At 36.1% G+C, this 16,673-nt stretch overlaps 1 protein-coding gene across 2 annotated transcripts in view; it reads right to left on the bottom strand.

The window, feature by feature from the left end:
* TBC1D23 (TBC1 domain family member 23) overlaps positions 1-16,673 on the bottom strand; it is a 65,584-nt gene that overhangs the window by 18,606 nt on the left and 30,305 nt on the right. For both annotated transcript variants that reach the window (XM_040484309.1, XM_040484308.1), the window contains exons 4-11: positions 16,002-16,206; positions 12,022-12,145; positions 8,357-8,481; positions 8,217-8,263; positions 7,288-7,391; positions 5,568-5,690; positions 4,180-4,272; positions 413-583 (exon numbers count right to left, since the gene is read on the bottom strand). In XM_040484309.1, the coding sequence (XP_040340243.1) occupies positions 413-583; positions 4,180-4,272; positions 5,568-5,690; positions 7,288-7,391; positions 8,217-8,263; positions 8,357-8,481; positions 12,022-12,145; positions 16,002-16,206 (992 nt within the window). The remainder of the gene's footprint in view (positions 1-412; positions 584-4,179; positions 4,273-5,567; positions 5,691-7,287; positions 7,392-8,216; positions 8,264-8,356; positions 8,482-12,021; positions 12,146-16,001; positions 16,207-16,673) is intronic.

Below are 16,673 nucleotides of genomic sequence, written 5' to 3'. Positions count from 1 at the left end.
TCCCTCTCTCTCTGCCCCTCCCCCACTTGTGTTCTGTCTCTGTCTCTGTCTGTCTGTCTCTCTCTCTCTCAAAAATAAACGTTAAAAAAATTTTTTTAAGGTGCTATTTCAAAGTGATAGCACAACTGGTTAGCTATCTGGGAAAAGATTTTTTTTTTTTTTTATTCCTACCTCACTTATTACACAAAAATAAATTCCAGACGATTCAACACTTAAGCATAAAAAGTAAATCATAGAAACATGTAAGAAAAATCTCAAGAAGTCCTTTCTTGGCAAGACAGAAAACCTGTAAGCTGTAAAGAAAAACTTCATATAAATTTGACAATATAGATAACAGTACAAATTAACCTATGAGAACATCCTAAAGATGATAGCAATAACCAAGCAAAACTGAAATAATCTGTCAACATACCTGTAAAAAGTGTGCCAGGACCATGTTCATGTACATGTCTTCTTCCTCTCTACCACTGCCCATAAAACAGAGGTGCTCCCCACCAGCAATGGAGCCGGATTCAATGGACTGCTTCTGTGCTTCCAGCAAAGATTTTACTGACTGTGCAAACTCAGACGGATTCTGGAGCATCTAGGCAATTTTTAAAAACTAAAAATGTGGTAAACTTGTGTTTCACATACATTTCCAAATTTGAAATATTCTTCCAGACAGAAAATATTTACATAGCTACCATGAAAACAAAGGAAAAAAAGGCTTGGAAACAATCAGCAAAACTAAAAGGCAATCGACAGAATGGGAGAAGATATTTGCAAATGACATATCAGATAAAGGGTTAGTATCCAAAATCTATACAGAACTTATCAAACTCAACACCCAGAAAACAAAGAATCCAGTGAAGAAATGGACAAAAGACATGAATAGACACTTCTCCAAAGAAGACATCCAGATGGCCAACCGACACATGAAAAAATGCTCAACATCACTCATCATCAGGGAAATACAAATCAAAACCACAATGAGATACCACCTCACACCTGTCCGAATGGCTAACATTAACAACGCAGGCAACAACAGATGTTGGCGAGGATGCGAAGAAAGAGGATCTCTTTGGCAATGCTTGTAGGAATGCAAGCTGGTGCCCCCACTCTGGGAAACAGTATGGAGGTTCCTGAAAAAACTAAAAATAGAACTACCCTACAACCCAGCAATGTCACTACTAGTCATTTATCCACGGGATACAGGTGTGCTGTTTCAAAGGGACACATGTACCCCCATGTTTATAGCAGCACCATCAACAATAGCCAAAGTATGGAAAGAGCCCAAATGTCCATCGACGGGTGAATGGATAAAGATGTGGTGTGTATATATATATATACACACACACACACACACACACAATGGAGTATTACTAGGCAATCAAAAAGAATGAAATCTTGCCATTTGCAACTATGTGGATGGAACTGGAGGTAATTATGCTAAGTGAAATTAGTCAGAGAAAGACAAAAATCATATGAATTCACTCATATGAGGACTTTAAGAGACAAAACAGATGAACATAAAGGAAGGGAAACAAAAAGAATATAAAAACAGGGAGAGGACAAAACAGAAGAGACTCATAAATATGGAGAACAAACTGAGGGTTGCTAGAGGGGTTGTGGGAGGCGGGATGGGCTAGATGGGTAAGGGGCATTAAGGAATCTACTCCTGAAATCATTGCTTCACTATATGCTAACTAATTTAGATGTAAATTTTAAAAAATAAATAAAATAAAATAAAATAAAAAACAAAGGGAAAAAGGCTCTTGTAAATAAAATCCCTGGAATAAGAGAAAATAAATGCATATAAGTGTACCTATAATACATTAGAACAAAAGTTGAAGATTCAGAGAAAGATGAAACATGCAAAGAAAATATGCTAAGAAAAAAATCTGGTTTGTTTCTTAAACAAGCTATGGTGTCATTAGGTATCATGACAAGAAAAGTTTAACACTGAGTGAAAGGGTCCATAGCTAAAAACAATACATTGAAACAAGGTATATTTTTTAGTTTCCACTTATATGGCAAACGATGTACTTCTTAGAAGGCAGTCAGAAATAGTAGAAGCCAATTTATTTATTAGCACTACTCTAGGTACATGAGTTAAAAGGACAAAAAAAGTTAATTTCTTTCCTTCAAGGAAACAGATATGCCAATAACTTCAAAAATTTGTTACAATGTTACAACAGGGCTACATAAAAAGCACAGTGACGCTGCTCCTGAGCGACTTGTCAGTTAGGTGTCTGACTTCGGTTTGGGTCATGATCTCATAGTTCATGGGGGTTTCAGCCCCACATTGGGCTCTCTGCTGTCAGTGCAGAGCCCACTTTGGATCCTCTGTCCCCCTCTCTCTGCTCCTCCCGCTCTCTCTCTCTCAGAAATAAATTAAAAAAATACAGTGAATATCTGAGAGAAAAACCGACAAACCACAGAAAAGCAATTTGTAAAAACAAAAAACAAAACAAAAAAAAGTAAACAGTGTACTTGCAAAAAGACGCTCAACATTATTAGTAATTACCACCTTGTAATTACTAACCTCAATGATGGTTTTTCACCCATCATTACTGTAAAATAAAATGTACTATAATGCAACGATGAAACATTCTTACTCAATGTTGTAAACATTCTCACTGTAAAATAAAATGTGCTATATAATGCGATGTTGAAACATTCTCACTTAGTTATAAAGTGTAAGCTGGGTCAGTCTCTTTAAAGGGTGATAAAGCATTTCTAGTAATGTTTTATATACTCAACCCTCAAACCAACAGTTCTACTTTTAGTAGTCTATTTTATAGAAGTATTTGTACAAGTTCACAAAACATGTATAAGGATCTAACTGCAGCATTGTTCATTACAAGAAAACTGAAAATAACCCAAATGTACATCAATTGGGCAATAAATTATGGTATACCTGTACCATGGTCCACTATACAGTCATTAAAAAGAATGCACTTAGGAGCAATTGGCTGGTTCAGTCAGTAGAGCAGGCAACTCTTGATCTTGGGGTCATGAATTCAAGCCCCACGTTGGAGCTTACTTAAAAATAAATAAATAAATAAATAAATAAATAAAGCGGGGATATTAAAAAAAGAATGTACTGAATGGAAAGATCTCTAAGAAACAGTTTGGTGAAAAAATAAGTGAACTGTTAACTGAAAAATCAAGTAAAAAGAAAAAGGAAGCAAGAAATATATAAATATATACTAAAGGTCTGGAAGCTTAAACAAGCTGATAATAGTTAGCTCTGGAGACATTCTTTGAGTTTTCTGAAGAAAAAAATCAAGTTTTCATGAATCACTTGAGCAAATTCTTAAATAAGCATAAAAGAAAAACTAGGCCCTCCTAGGCAAACCAAGGATGAGAAAGGCTCAGGTTCACTTTCAGGATGCAAACAAGCTTGGATTACCTTCCTTAATGTACCCAAAACTCTCTGAGTTGTTCTACCTCTATATTCCCTAAGTTTCCTCTCAATACCACCTAAATTCCCCTCCATGCCTTTTCAGGCCTTAGCATCACCTTTTTCAGATGAGCTGGGTGAAAGGCAGACTGCATAGTTAGCAAAAGGGCTTACTCCTCTTTCTCTCTTCCCTAATCTCTGAGGCTCTTATAACCAGAATGGTTTAAATGATGTCAGTCCTACTTCTACCAACTGCTCTAAGTATTTCTGACAATATTTAATTATTTACTTCATCTTCTCCTGTAAGTAAAGTGACCCTTGTATAAAAATTTTAACAAGTGAGCACCTGTATGCCACATACTATCCTTATTAAATATTAGTTTATGCTTAAGTACTCATGATGGAAAAAAAGGCTTATAGTAAAAATTTCTAGAATAATTACCCAGTTATAGAAAGAGCTTATATTTATAGAGTACTTACTAGATGCAAGGCACTATGCTAAGTGCTACATCAGACAATTCACAGTAAGAAGTTTAGAATTTACTGACATAACAATGGTAAGCAATAGTAAGCCATACCTAACAGTGTTTGCATCTACCCTCATCATACCAAAAGAGTGTCCTGGGTGAAAAGGAAACCTGAGAACACTTTTGTTATAAGGGCAGAGACTCCCTCCTTAAGCAGAAAGAAAATGTCCCCAATGTAGTACATGTATATTTATTTCTGAGCTAAGGAAGAAAAACCTATTTATTCTCTTACTTTATTAAAAAATTTTAACTAGCATTTATACTAACCAGATCTGAATCTAAGTGGAAAGCAGTTGACAAATGCCCAGCATTATACTGTTCTGCAGGACGGCAATCCACCACAAAGAACCGGACTCCTTCCTAAGAGAAAACAACATGTGACATACTGCAATTTGCCATGAGGGTTACATTTGACACAATATAGTATTACAATTAAGCAAAGAAGAGGGAATAGGTTTATTTAAAAAATGGATCTCACAGAATTAGGAGGACCCAATTAGCAGAGATACAGGAAAATAACCTCAAGATCTTTAAATAACTATATTTGTTTTGAACACTTTGTATATACCGTTCCTGACTAGAAAGTCTTAAAATATGTAGCAGGAGAATGTAATTTTGAGCTATAAAACTATACTGGAATTTAAAATTTTAATGTGTATGTTAAACGTATATTTTAAAACTATATAGTTATAAACACAGATATAGATATAATTCCTATTTCTGCAAATAAGTTTACAAAGTTGCCAACAATTAAATTCATACAAGAACATCTTTTGGGGGTGAGAGGAGGTTCTGGAATGCCAGTTTGAACTGAGGAAGTTCACATGAGGATCTGTAAACTGGATTACAGGTTTTCATTTGTTTTTAATACTAGTTCTAATAAGAAAAACATGTGAAATGTTTGTTTTCAAAAGATCTATTGTAAAACACCTGTCTTTCCATGGCTGTTCTTCTTTCCTCCATCTTTGAAATACACCCCACCTTCCAAACACACATACTCATGGTTAACTGTTGCACTACTAGTAATAAACATATTGAAAAAAACTGGCTTATTAGATTTTTATGAAGATAGGAGACAGAAAATTATGGTATATCCTCAATTCTTTGTCAGATGCTTTATGGCATTAGACCATGTAATTCAATTAGCTGTATAATTACCCAGAATTTAACTAATAAATGCTAAATTCACCCTTTTAAGTACTTTATACAATATTCTGTTGCTTTGCTAAAAGCAAAAGATTTGGCAATTCACGAAAACAGTTGTCAAGAATAATTCATTATTGACAATTAAAATCACACACAAGCTGGCAGTTTTAAAATAAGCATGTGGGAGCACCTGGATGGCTCAGTCAGTTGAGTGTCTGACTCTTGATTTCAGCTCAAGTCATGATCCCAGGGTCATGGATTGAGCCCCATGTTGGGCTCTGTGCTGAGCGTGGAGCCTGCTTGAATCTCTCTTCCTTCTGCCCCTACTACCAAGTAATGCGCACACCCTCTCGCTCTCTCTCTCTCTCTCTCAAATAAAAAATTTAAAAAATGAACACGTGGACAGAAGATTAAGCACATTAATCACTCACAACAAACAGGGAGGAAATGTTTGTTTTTGCATTTAAAAGGGACATTCCTCCAACAAACTGTGGGTTTTCTTTATTTACCCCTTGAAGCTGATTTGCTTGAAGGATCTCTGACACCGAGATGGCCAGACAAAGAGCCTGACTCAGGTCTGCATCGTCATCCTTAATTCCCAACAAACTACTACCAAATAGATGGTGATTATCCTGTTTGTAGAGAAATTTTTAAAACATTATGAAGAAAAAACAAAATCAATCTTTCTTTCAAAAAATATTCTTAATAAACCATGATGAAAAGAAAATAATTATATAATACCCTTGAGTCATGTGATTTTTAAAATTTAATATTTATCATCTCAAATCTTATAGGCTAATGGCTACAAAAAGGCTATATAGAAAAAGTCCTTGTCAGAGTTCATACAAAATAAAAGGCGATGAAAAACTAAAACATTCTACATAGTTGTTTCCTATAATATCACCTATATACTATTAAACTATTTAATATCACTTATAAACTATCTAAAAATATTAAATTTTTAAATGGTTACAACTTTTCATATTTTAACATAATAAAAACAAAAATAAGGCATAAATTATGCAATATACTGATCTACAGCCTGGTTTAATTAGCAACTGCTAGTGCAGATTATTTACTAGGTCTGAAGAATAAAAGCTGTTCCTCTTACAAGACTGAAAAGAGTAAAACTTCTTTTTCATCCAGCATCCTAAACCACTATCCCATCATCTGACTTGTCCCACTTTGTTAGCAGCTGAGGTGGTCTACATAAGGCAATTATTAAAATAGCTGAAATTAGTCCCTAGAAACAAATCTCTTTTTTAATTAATTAGTTTCAGGGGAAATGTTCTTAAAAGATTTTTCTTTTCTGCCTTTTGACACATACTATACTGAACATAATTTAACCTCATCTTGCTATTTCAGCGACATGACCACCAACTAGCAATTATTATTATAGAATGCCTAAAAACAAATAAATAAAAGACAATACTGCTCTCATGGGCACCTGAGGTCATAGACAAATCTGCTTATTTTATAAATGGTAATTCTGTGCCTCCTCCACTATTAGCTTTTGCTTCTTGGAGTTTTACTTTCTAGGACTCACACCACTCGTGTTTCTAATCTGGTGTCCTTTCATTTGAAAGCATTTGTCTGGCCTGAGAAAGGTTCTAAGTCTCTATGTGACTAAAGGACCTTTTGGTCACAACTCTGCATCATTAAAATTGTGCAAAGCTGAACTCCAGATAAAGGAGACATAATTATACATCATCAGATTTCTGTAATATTTAAAGTCAAGAAAGCACTAGCATAAGAAATCTCTCCATTTCCTCATGATCAGAAATAATTAATAATCAGAGTGAAGTGAAATGGTTCCTAGCATATGTGTATGCTCTCTTTTCAATCTGTCCCTCCACTGGGGCAAGTATTTATAGTGAAAAATCACATAAAACTGCAACACAGACGACAGAAAAGAGGGGCACCTAGGTGGCCTAGTCAGTTAAGTGCCCAACTCTTGATTTCGGCTCAGGTCATGATTTCAAGGTTCATGAGATCGAGCCCCACCTAGGGCTCCACACTGACAGAACAGAGCTAGCTTGGGATTCTCTCTCTCCCTCTCTCTCTCTCTGCCCTTCCCTGCTCATGCATTCTCTCTCTCAAAATAAATATTAAAAAAAAAAAAAAAAAAAAGAATGACAATCTAGAGTATTTTAACTGAAGTGGACACAACATGAACAATAAAACAATGTACAAAATGTGAAATACTGAAGCTGGTAATTTGTCTTATACCTTCCTAAATGAAGCTGGTGTTTTACTGCAATAATACTGAGCCAGAGAGAAAAGGTCTTCTATATCCTCTAGATTCAAACTGGATGGAGTATTTTCTAAGAACTCTGAAAAACAATTACAGATATGAGAACATTTTTAAAAATTGTGGAAAATACAATCATGAACATTATTTATGTAGCAAAGCTAGAATATCTTCAACGTAATAAAAACCACATAAATGGAATGTCAATAGTAAAGCCTTTAAAACTGCTTGAGGAGCAGTGGAGTTTCCCAAAGGAGCTGACACTATTAATGCAATTCCGCTGTTAGTGAAAGATCGTTTCAGGCAATCAACTCATATTCATTAGCCTTGATTGCAGCACTGTGATTTATTTAACAAACACATGTTAAGTGCCAGGGCCCCTGGAAACAAAAAGTGACTAAGAAATAATTCCTGACTTAAGGAATTCTGTCTTGTGTGAGAAATGTGAAAATTAACCACTATAATGTTGTGAGATAAACATTATAATACAAATAATACAAAGTGGCAGTACAAAGAGGAAGTAATAACTAAATCTGTGTGGGGGCTAGAATGGCGAAAACCCAAAAAAAGTACCAAATTTCCACAATGAAAGTAATTATGAAATCTGAGTATTCAAAGGTAAATTAAGAAGGAAGAGGGGAGAAAGAGGAGGGCATCTGGTATGAACAATGAAACATAAGAAACAGTATATGAAAAGGAACTGAAAGACTGAAAAAAACATGGAAGAAATGAATGAGGATGGCAAAATCAAGGGAAAATAGGCCTTCAGGTCTGTACCTATAGAGTGTATATGAGTTGAATGAAACCTCAGAGTTCTGTAGACTAATCTCTGAAATATACAGAAGAGAAAACTGAGTTTTAGAAAATTAAGTGACGTGAAATATTTTCTCTACAGTAAGTTACTTACGGATAACTTCTTCTTTGCTATCAGACTCCTGTGCTAAAATAACTTCTCTGTAAAAGAGAAACAAATGAATTTGAGTTAAATATTAACAGAACATCCTGAGACTAGAAAGGCAAAAAAAATCTAAGCAACTTGATACTTACTTTGCATTAACAAGGATTATTAACATTAAGAAATAAATAAAAAATGGATCTGCTTGTTGTAGATATCCATCCCATATTGCCTGAGTGACTTCAATGGAACAGTAACATGCAAAAAGGCTTCCGAGCTGTAATCAGGAAATGAAATGAGACATAAACCACTGGAAATGACCTGTTCTTTTAAAAGTATGAAAACAAATGTGTAACATTATATCCAATTATCTGCACCTGATACTTAATGTGTAGCTTAATTTTTTTTTTAATTTTTTTTTCAACGTTTATTTATTTTTGGGACAGAGAGAGACAGAGCATGAACGGGGGAGGGGCAGAGAGAGAGGGAGACACAGAATCGGAAACAGGCTCCAGGCTCTGAGCCATCAGCCCAGAGCCCGACGCGGGGCTCGAACTCACGGACCGCGAGATCGTGACCTGGCTGAAGTCGGACGCCAACTGACTGCGCCACCCAGGTGCCCCAATGTGTAGCTTAATTTTAATGTATGTAATGCAAAGGCAGAATATGTAGATTCAAGGCATAATGACACCACTTACTAGCTGTGTGACTTAGGGCATATTACTTAACCTCTAAAACTCCCATTTCTACTTAAAAAGGCGGGGGGGAGAATACTGCTACCGTTCTTCTACCATTGTTGTGGAGAGATAATTAACCTAGAGTATCTAAAGTCACTAATACATATATGCCATAACATAATAACTGGCATAACTACCACTATAAGGGTACCCAGCATAATTATTATGATTCTTCACCTACAAGGTAACTGTAAGGATAAAACATGGTTAGTTAAGAACACAGAGTCAACTTTCAATGACAAGCAAGGTGACTTGCTGCCAAAGCTTACATGTCCATCATCTGAAATACATGAGACATTTATATCCCTGTGTTTCAGGAGCTCTGTGGTCTTCTCTCTTAAATAAAAGAGCTGTTTAATAAGTTTCTCTAGAGCCTGTGTTTTAAACTGCATAAACTCAGTGATCTGTTTATTCAATTTTCATTGGCTACAGAAACAATTCCATTTAGGGGTTTAAATTGAAAACATTTTTAATGGCTAATGGGAACATATACATTGGTGCATATTTTGTGCCAGTACTAAACTACTGTCACATATCCTTTATTATCTCTTATTTAAAATAGTCTCACAACAGTCCTTCAACGTTGACATTTTTCTCCCCATTTTACATGTGAGGAAATAAACTGGTGTTAAACAACCTTCCCAAGCTCAAAGAGATAGTGAGTGGCAGTATTTACACTAGAAAAATGACCTGAGATTCCACAGCCCAAGCTAACTGCCATTACACTTCACCACAAAGCTTTTAAGTATAAAATGTTACTAATGTTTTTTTGTTGTTTTAAAAATTACTATTACAAATAAGATTACTATTACAAATACCAGGGGCACTTAGGTGGCTCAGTCAGTCGGTTAAGTGTCCGACTTTGGTTCAGGTTATGGTCTTGCAGTTTGTGAGTTCAAGTCCCCCATCGGGGTCTCTGCTGTCAGCACAGAGCCTGCTTCAGATCCTCTGTCCCCGCTCCCCCCACCGGCCCCTTCCCCACTCATTCTCTCTCTCAAAAATAAGTAAACTTTGAAAGAAAAAAAGGTTACTATTACAAATCCCAAAGATGTAAATACAAATAGAACTGCAATATATGCACACATGCAATATATGGCCATCATTAAAGTCACATAGCCAAACTACAGCTATCATTGCATTGCTCACAGTTGTAGGTCCCTCAAGGTTTAAGAACTAGCTTTAGGGGCGCCTGGGTGGCGCAGTCGGTTAAGCGTCCGACTTCACCCAGGTCACGATCTCGCGGTCCGGGAGTTCGAGCCCCGCGTCGGGCTCTGGGCTGGTGGCTCAGAGCCTGGAGCCTGTTTCCGATTCTGTGTCTCCCTCTCTCTCTCTGCCCCTCCCCCGTTCATGCTCTGTCTCTCTCTGTCCCAAAAATAAATAAACGTTGAAAAAAAAAATTAAAAAAAAAAAAAAAGAACTAGCTTTAATGGTTTCATCTCATGGTTAAAAAAAAAAAAAAAGACTCCATTCCATAGACATGATACTAATAGCAAGAACTAGTTGGGGCATTGACTGAAGAGAAACCAGTTGTTTTAGTACGTGGTAAAATCTACTACTGGAACTGAGGACTAATTCAGAGTTGTGGCAACAGAAAGAGCATTTCTGAGGCATGATGTGACAGCAGAGACCTCTATAAGGCATCAGAATGCTTAGTTTTTTACTTGAATACAAATAAGTATGAATGGCAATATATGAATCTCAGTGAAACTACAATTTTATAGGTGTTTTATGATTTCAACTCAAAGTGATAAGACTGTGGCTAACACTAAAGAGTAGGTTGCTGCAGTCTGAGATTTAATATGACAGTTGAAACCAGTTAGGATTCTCTTAAGTACCTTTTCCTGATTGTTTACTCATCTCATCCCCTCTGAGGTAGGTATTATTATTCTTCCCATTTTACAGATAAAGAAATTGAAGCTCAGAGGCTAAGTGTTTTAAATCACACAGTTAATAAGTGGAAGAAAGGAATCCTTTCTGAAGAAAGCTAAGTTAAGACATGATCAAAGAGTATGTTTAATTTCTGAATATATATTCTTCTAGGACTCAATCACTGTTTTAGAAAGATCTTCAAGTTAATTGACAAGAGCAGTTCTCAAAGTGTAGTCTGAGGAGCCCTAGACGTCCCCAAGAGTATTTTTTACAGGGGAGTCCATGAGGTCAAACTATTTTCATAATAACACGTGAACTTTAATTGCCTTTTTAATACTCGTTCTCTCACAAGTGAACAATACTTTTCCAAAGGCTACATGAATTGTGGTACCATCACAGACTGAATAAAGAAGCAGGTATGAGAATCTACCTATTTGTGATCCAGCCGAATATTGAGATTTGCAAAAATATAAAACAATGTCACTATTCTAATTTTCTTTTGGAAAATACAGTTATTTTGCATTAGAAAAATAGGCTATTAATGTTAACATGTAATGGATTTATCACTACTTCTAAATGAATATTTAAATTTCTTAGTTTTAATTTCTAACCATCATAATCTGTATAAACTAGAGATCCTCAATAAACATAGGGTATAAAAAGTCCTGACACCAAAGGGTCTGAGAACCACTGACCCAGAATAATAAAACTTCCCATTCAAAATATATAGAATAACAGAGCACTGAGATGTACTTTGTATTTCTTTATATTGATCATTTCTTAATGATCAATATAATCTTAAGTCTTTTTCCTCATGTTTGGATATCAATTCTTATACACACCATCAACAATTTAATCACACAAAGTTTTAAAGTGAACTGATACATACCACATATTTACATATATTACATGCCCATATCAGCACATATTGCATACATATATCTCACAAATATTACATATGAATGTACTATCTATGCAATATGAGATACATGTAAAACAAAAGGCTAAACTTCATTTTAAATAATCTGAACTAACATGGTCAAGAACTAAAAAACCTATTTTGGAAGTACCAATAATTTTACTCCTTTGGTTTAAGTAGTAACGGTCTATAATTTAGTACTTTTCTTTCTCTTCCTTGGGGGAAAATAAACCTAACTATAGTTTTATAGAAAGCTATTTTTCATTAAGTGTTCCTACTTTCACTTTATTACCCAGTTGAGTGCATAGGAGTCTGGAGTAATTTTCTTTGTATCAAGAAAAGAACAAAGCTCAGGCTCATGGTATTGGATGAGTAATCGGAAAAGATGAAATGGTCTTCCCTTCAGAGAACAATCCCTAAAAGACAAGAGAAGCAAGGTTTTTGCATTAATGGATCAGAAATGATCATATCAGTAACTAGTCCTCCTGCAACACCCACCTCCTTCTCCCCACCCCCCAAAATGCCTGAACACCACAGCATTCACAGCAAGCCTACCTGATACATCAGCCAGAAATCTCTTGCTAACACCTAATATCCCTGATTTGACAGAAAGTTTGTAGAAACAGCAGGTCTACAGCCAACTCTAAGGAGATTCTCTCCAGCTCAACCCAGGCAGCACTCAAAAGAAAGAACTACAGGGACCACTGGAAAGAGCAGGACCATTTAGGTTATTTTGACAAGTTCTACATCCCAAAAGGAGAACTACAGAGGTCTAAAAAAAAAAAAAAAAAGACCAGCTCTCTTCTTCCCCTCCAAATACAAGGAAACTCCTAGGAAGGCTTTAGGTTAGCTCCATAGTTAACATACTCAATTAGGAATGTCCTCTAGCAGAGGTAAAAGTCTGAAATGGCCACAGGTAACAAAATACTGGATCAAGAGCCTTAGTTGAAGTGGCCTGGGTACTAGTGCTCAGAATGAATCCTAAGAGGTACAAAACACTTTATTAAACAAGAGTACTACTTCTTGCCTTCTTCCCTTGTGTCTAATGAATCAATAAAAATGTAAACAGCTCAAGGACAGGTGATCTCAATAAAAGTCAATATTTACTGAGAAAATATCACATGCCAGACACTGTAACAGGCACTTTACAAAGTTATCTAATTTTATCTTGACAAGCAACCCTATGAAACAGTTACTATTATTCTCCTCATTTTACAGATGAGAAAACTGAAGCTTAGCTGTGGGCAAGTAACTCACCCAAGGTCACATAGTTTAAAAAGTCAGCTAAGAGCTGTACACAAAAACTGTGCATTAAACTATTATGCCATACGACTCTTCTCTATATATAATTATTTCAACAAGCGGTATTTTGGTAGAAGCACAGTCTCCAAAAAAGCAAATTGTAAAGAAATTGAAATGAAGCAAAAGGCTTCATGTGAAAAAGCTAATGAAATGAATGTCACAGTTTTAACATAAAAGCACTGATAAAGAATATTGTCAAATGCTATTTAAGTAGGAACAATGAAAAACAATTTCTGCAAAACCAAGATCTGAGATCAATGCCAGGATTTGGTATCACTCTCTATCTACTTTTTTTTTTTTTATATTGTAGATAACAGGGAAATTTTGTAGAGAAGGCCCTAGGCTGTTAATTCAGAAGCCCAGAGACAGAACTGGATTCATACTGGCAAGATTACCTCTTCCTTCACCTGAATACTTTCCCCACTCTAATATATGCAAGGCAATTGACTGTTAAGGCAAGACACGGAAACCTTAGAGTAGAGACATAAAATTGTAGGAACCATTGCCTAGTATGTGTCCCTAGCAGGACATCTCAGGGAGTTAGCTACTGCAACAGCATCTATTCATTTAATAGCTCTGTACTGCAAAGCTACTCTCCACTGCAAGGCACTGTGCTTGACTTGACAGGATTCTACCCATGTTACACTGGATCTGTAATGAGAAGATACATTACAATGGAATTCTTCTAGCAGCATTTTGTGGGGCTGTGTTCTATCCAGAGGCATTAATGCTGACCCTGCCTGGAGTGCTGTATTACATGTGGAACTCATAGAAACAGTACCTGGAGGAACCTAACAAGATAGTGTACTATACAACTCAGGGTAAAGCCCCCTCCCCTACTATTACTAACTACCTACCAACATAGTCTCTAGAGAAAAAGTTGGAGCATCATGTCCCTTGCCATCACTAGCTCTGTTACACCGAGCAGTGGTAAAATACAAGCAGTTGAGAAACCTAGTGCAACTGAATGATTCATAAGTATGAATTCCAGTCTTGCTCTACCACGACCACAGTCCTGATTCCCGGCATCTCTGGGTCTGTTTTACGTATATGAAGCACTGTGGCTTCAAGGTAGCAAAGAGGTTCTCTACCCTGGGGAGTTTTTAAAAAATATGCCTAGGCTCTACCTAGTGCACTTATAGTTGAAACTTCAAGGACCCACATGTTTTAAAAGTTCTTGGGCTAAACAGACATTTCCCCAAAGAAGATACACACACTGCCAGAAAGCACATGAAAGATGCTAAACATCACTGACTATCACAGAAATGCAAAGCAAAACCATAATGAGATATCACTTCACACTCATTAGTTTGGCTATAATAATTTTTTTTTTAATGTTGACAGTGGAAAAAGTGGGATCTTCATTCACTACTGGTGGAAATGTAAAATGATATACTTATGGAAAAGGCTGGCAATTCCTCAAAAGGTTAAACATAGAGTCACAATATAACTCAGCAATTTCACTTATAGGTACATACCCAAGAGAAATGAAATACACGTCTACACAAAAACTTGTACACAAATGTTCACAGCAGCATTATTCATAACCAAAATGTGAAAATAATCCAAATGTCCAACTGTTGAATGAGTAAATAAAATGTGATATAGCCATGCAATGCATGTAAATTCACAGACACAGAAAGATTGCCTCAGGAAGTGGTTGCTTAGGGCTGACAGTGTTGGGGGAAAATGGAGAGTTGACTACTAATGGGTACAGGATTCCTTCTTGGAGATGAAAATGTTCTAAAAAATTTTGTGGTTATGGCTGCACAATCCTGTGACTATACTAAAAAACAATGAGCTATACACACACTAAAAGGATAAATTTTATGATCTGAAAATGGTATCTTGAGCTATTAAAGAAAAAGTTATTCAGTGGTTTCTAACAAGCAACCAGGGTGGAAAACTGTATTAGTTAAAACACAGGTGGCCATCCAAACTTAGGTTCAAATCTTGACTCAGACATACACCAGACGTGTAATCATGAGTAAGTCTTTAATCTCTTCCTTTGCCTCAGTTTTTGTACTTGTATATCAGAGATACCTACCCTTTAGCGGTCATAGTTTAAATAAGAAAACACACAAAACACCTGCATTTAGTATAGTGTGTATCACAGAAAGCAGTAAAGAATGGTAGTCATTTAACTACCAAGCTCCAGAATAGTAGAGTTCTCTACTTTGGCTGCACATTGCAGTCAACTGAGAAGCTCTAAAAAAAACAATGATGCCTGGGTGCCCTTCTCAGAGATTTGATAGTCAGATATAAAAATACGCATCAGGATTTTTAAGAGCTCCCTCAAGGACTCCAGTGTGCATCCAAAATTCCCTGTGCAGATTATGTCAAAAGTTCCTCTTCGCTCTGAAATCCTGACTACCTAATCGGTAGCACAGGGAACTACAAGAATTCTTTCCGGCCTCATGGATGCAGCCCCTGCACTACCTCTCCTCTGGCCCTCCACACCTGCAACCATCTAAACATCTACCTATCTAGTCTCAGCCTAAGGGTCACTTGCCCAGGGAAGTCATCTCTGACCTCCAGGACAAGTTAGGTCGCCCCCACTGAATATGCCCTTAGCATTCTATATTTCATCTTCCTAATACTCAGCACACTCCTAATTACTTGTTCAGTGCCTGCATATATAGGATTACATGTCAAGCTGTAATGCTAGCACCTCACTTAAGGCAGCACTCCAAAAATTTTACTTTTCGTATAGACACTAAAATGTTATTTTTATAAGGAAAGAAATTATAATAGGGATACTACCAAAAGATTGTACCAACTTTACAAGCATAAATTCTTAACCAAAGAACCCTTTAAAAAATGTTTACAACCACAGAAATAAAGTCAAATAACAGTTAAGATTCAAATACTTGAACCTTTTACTTTACCACCAAAGTAAATCTAACTTTAGTTCAAAACAAATCAGACTTTTATTCATTTAAAAACTATTATTACTAAAACGTGTTTTACCTGGGGATGTACTTATTCATGATAGCATAAAAGCAGTTGTATAAATCGCTGCGTGGCAACTGAAGATGCACCAATGGTTTCAGTAGATGTATCCAGCTGAGGGATGTGCTGTAGTTAATGTTACGTGATTTACAGTAAAAGGTGATTACGGATTCAATATCCAAAAGTAATTCTGTTGCTTTCTCTTGTGGCACTGAAAGCTGTTCTAGAAAATAAGTGTCAAAATTAAGTTACCAAGGGCCTGTTAGAGACTCAGTTATTGCAAGTAACACTTGTTTTCAAACACACAATACTTCCTTAGTGTATTCAGAGCATGACAAGGGCAAAAGAAAACTACACAAAAGCATGTTTCCTTTTATTTAGTATTTACTAGCTATTCAGTATTTAACTCAATAATACTTGACCTATATATATGTTAAACATAAAAATGGGCAATCCGAGGTAGAGAGGTAGGAAAGATGCTTAACCCATATTCCTGGAAAGCAAAAAGGTGTTTTCTAAACAAAAGATTATCATCTACCCAATGATGGGCAGCTGTCACTATAGCTTTGTCAGAGAAGGTTATTAATTCCCTACCAATAAATTCCCTTTCCTTTGAATACACTAGCAATAATGTTTCTGTTGTGGTTAGTACACAAAAGCCTATCTAATAAAATTTAACTAAATTGTAAT

Source organism: Herpailurus yagouaroundi, unplaced genomic scaffold, assembly GCF_014898765.1.
Source record: "Herpailurus yagouaroundi ecotype Mexico unplaced genomic scaffold, PumYag 162, whole genome shotgun sequence".
NCBI classification, from domain to species: Eukaryota; Metazoa; Chordata; class Mammalia; order Carnivora; family Felidae; genus Herpailurus; species Herpailurus yagouaroundi.
Note: the sequence above shows the minus strand (reverse complement) of the source record. Positions and strands in the feature narration are given on the sequence as shown.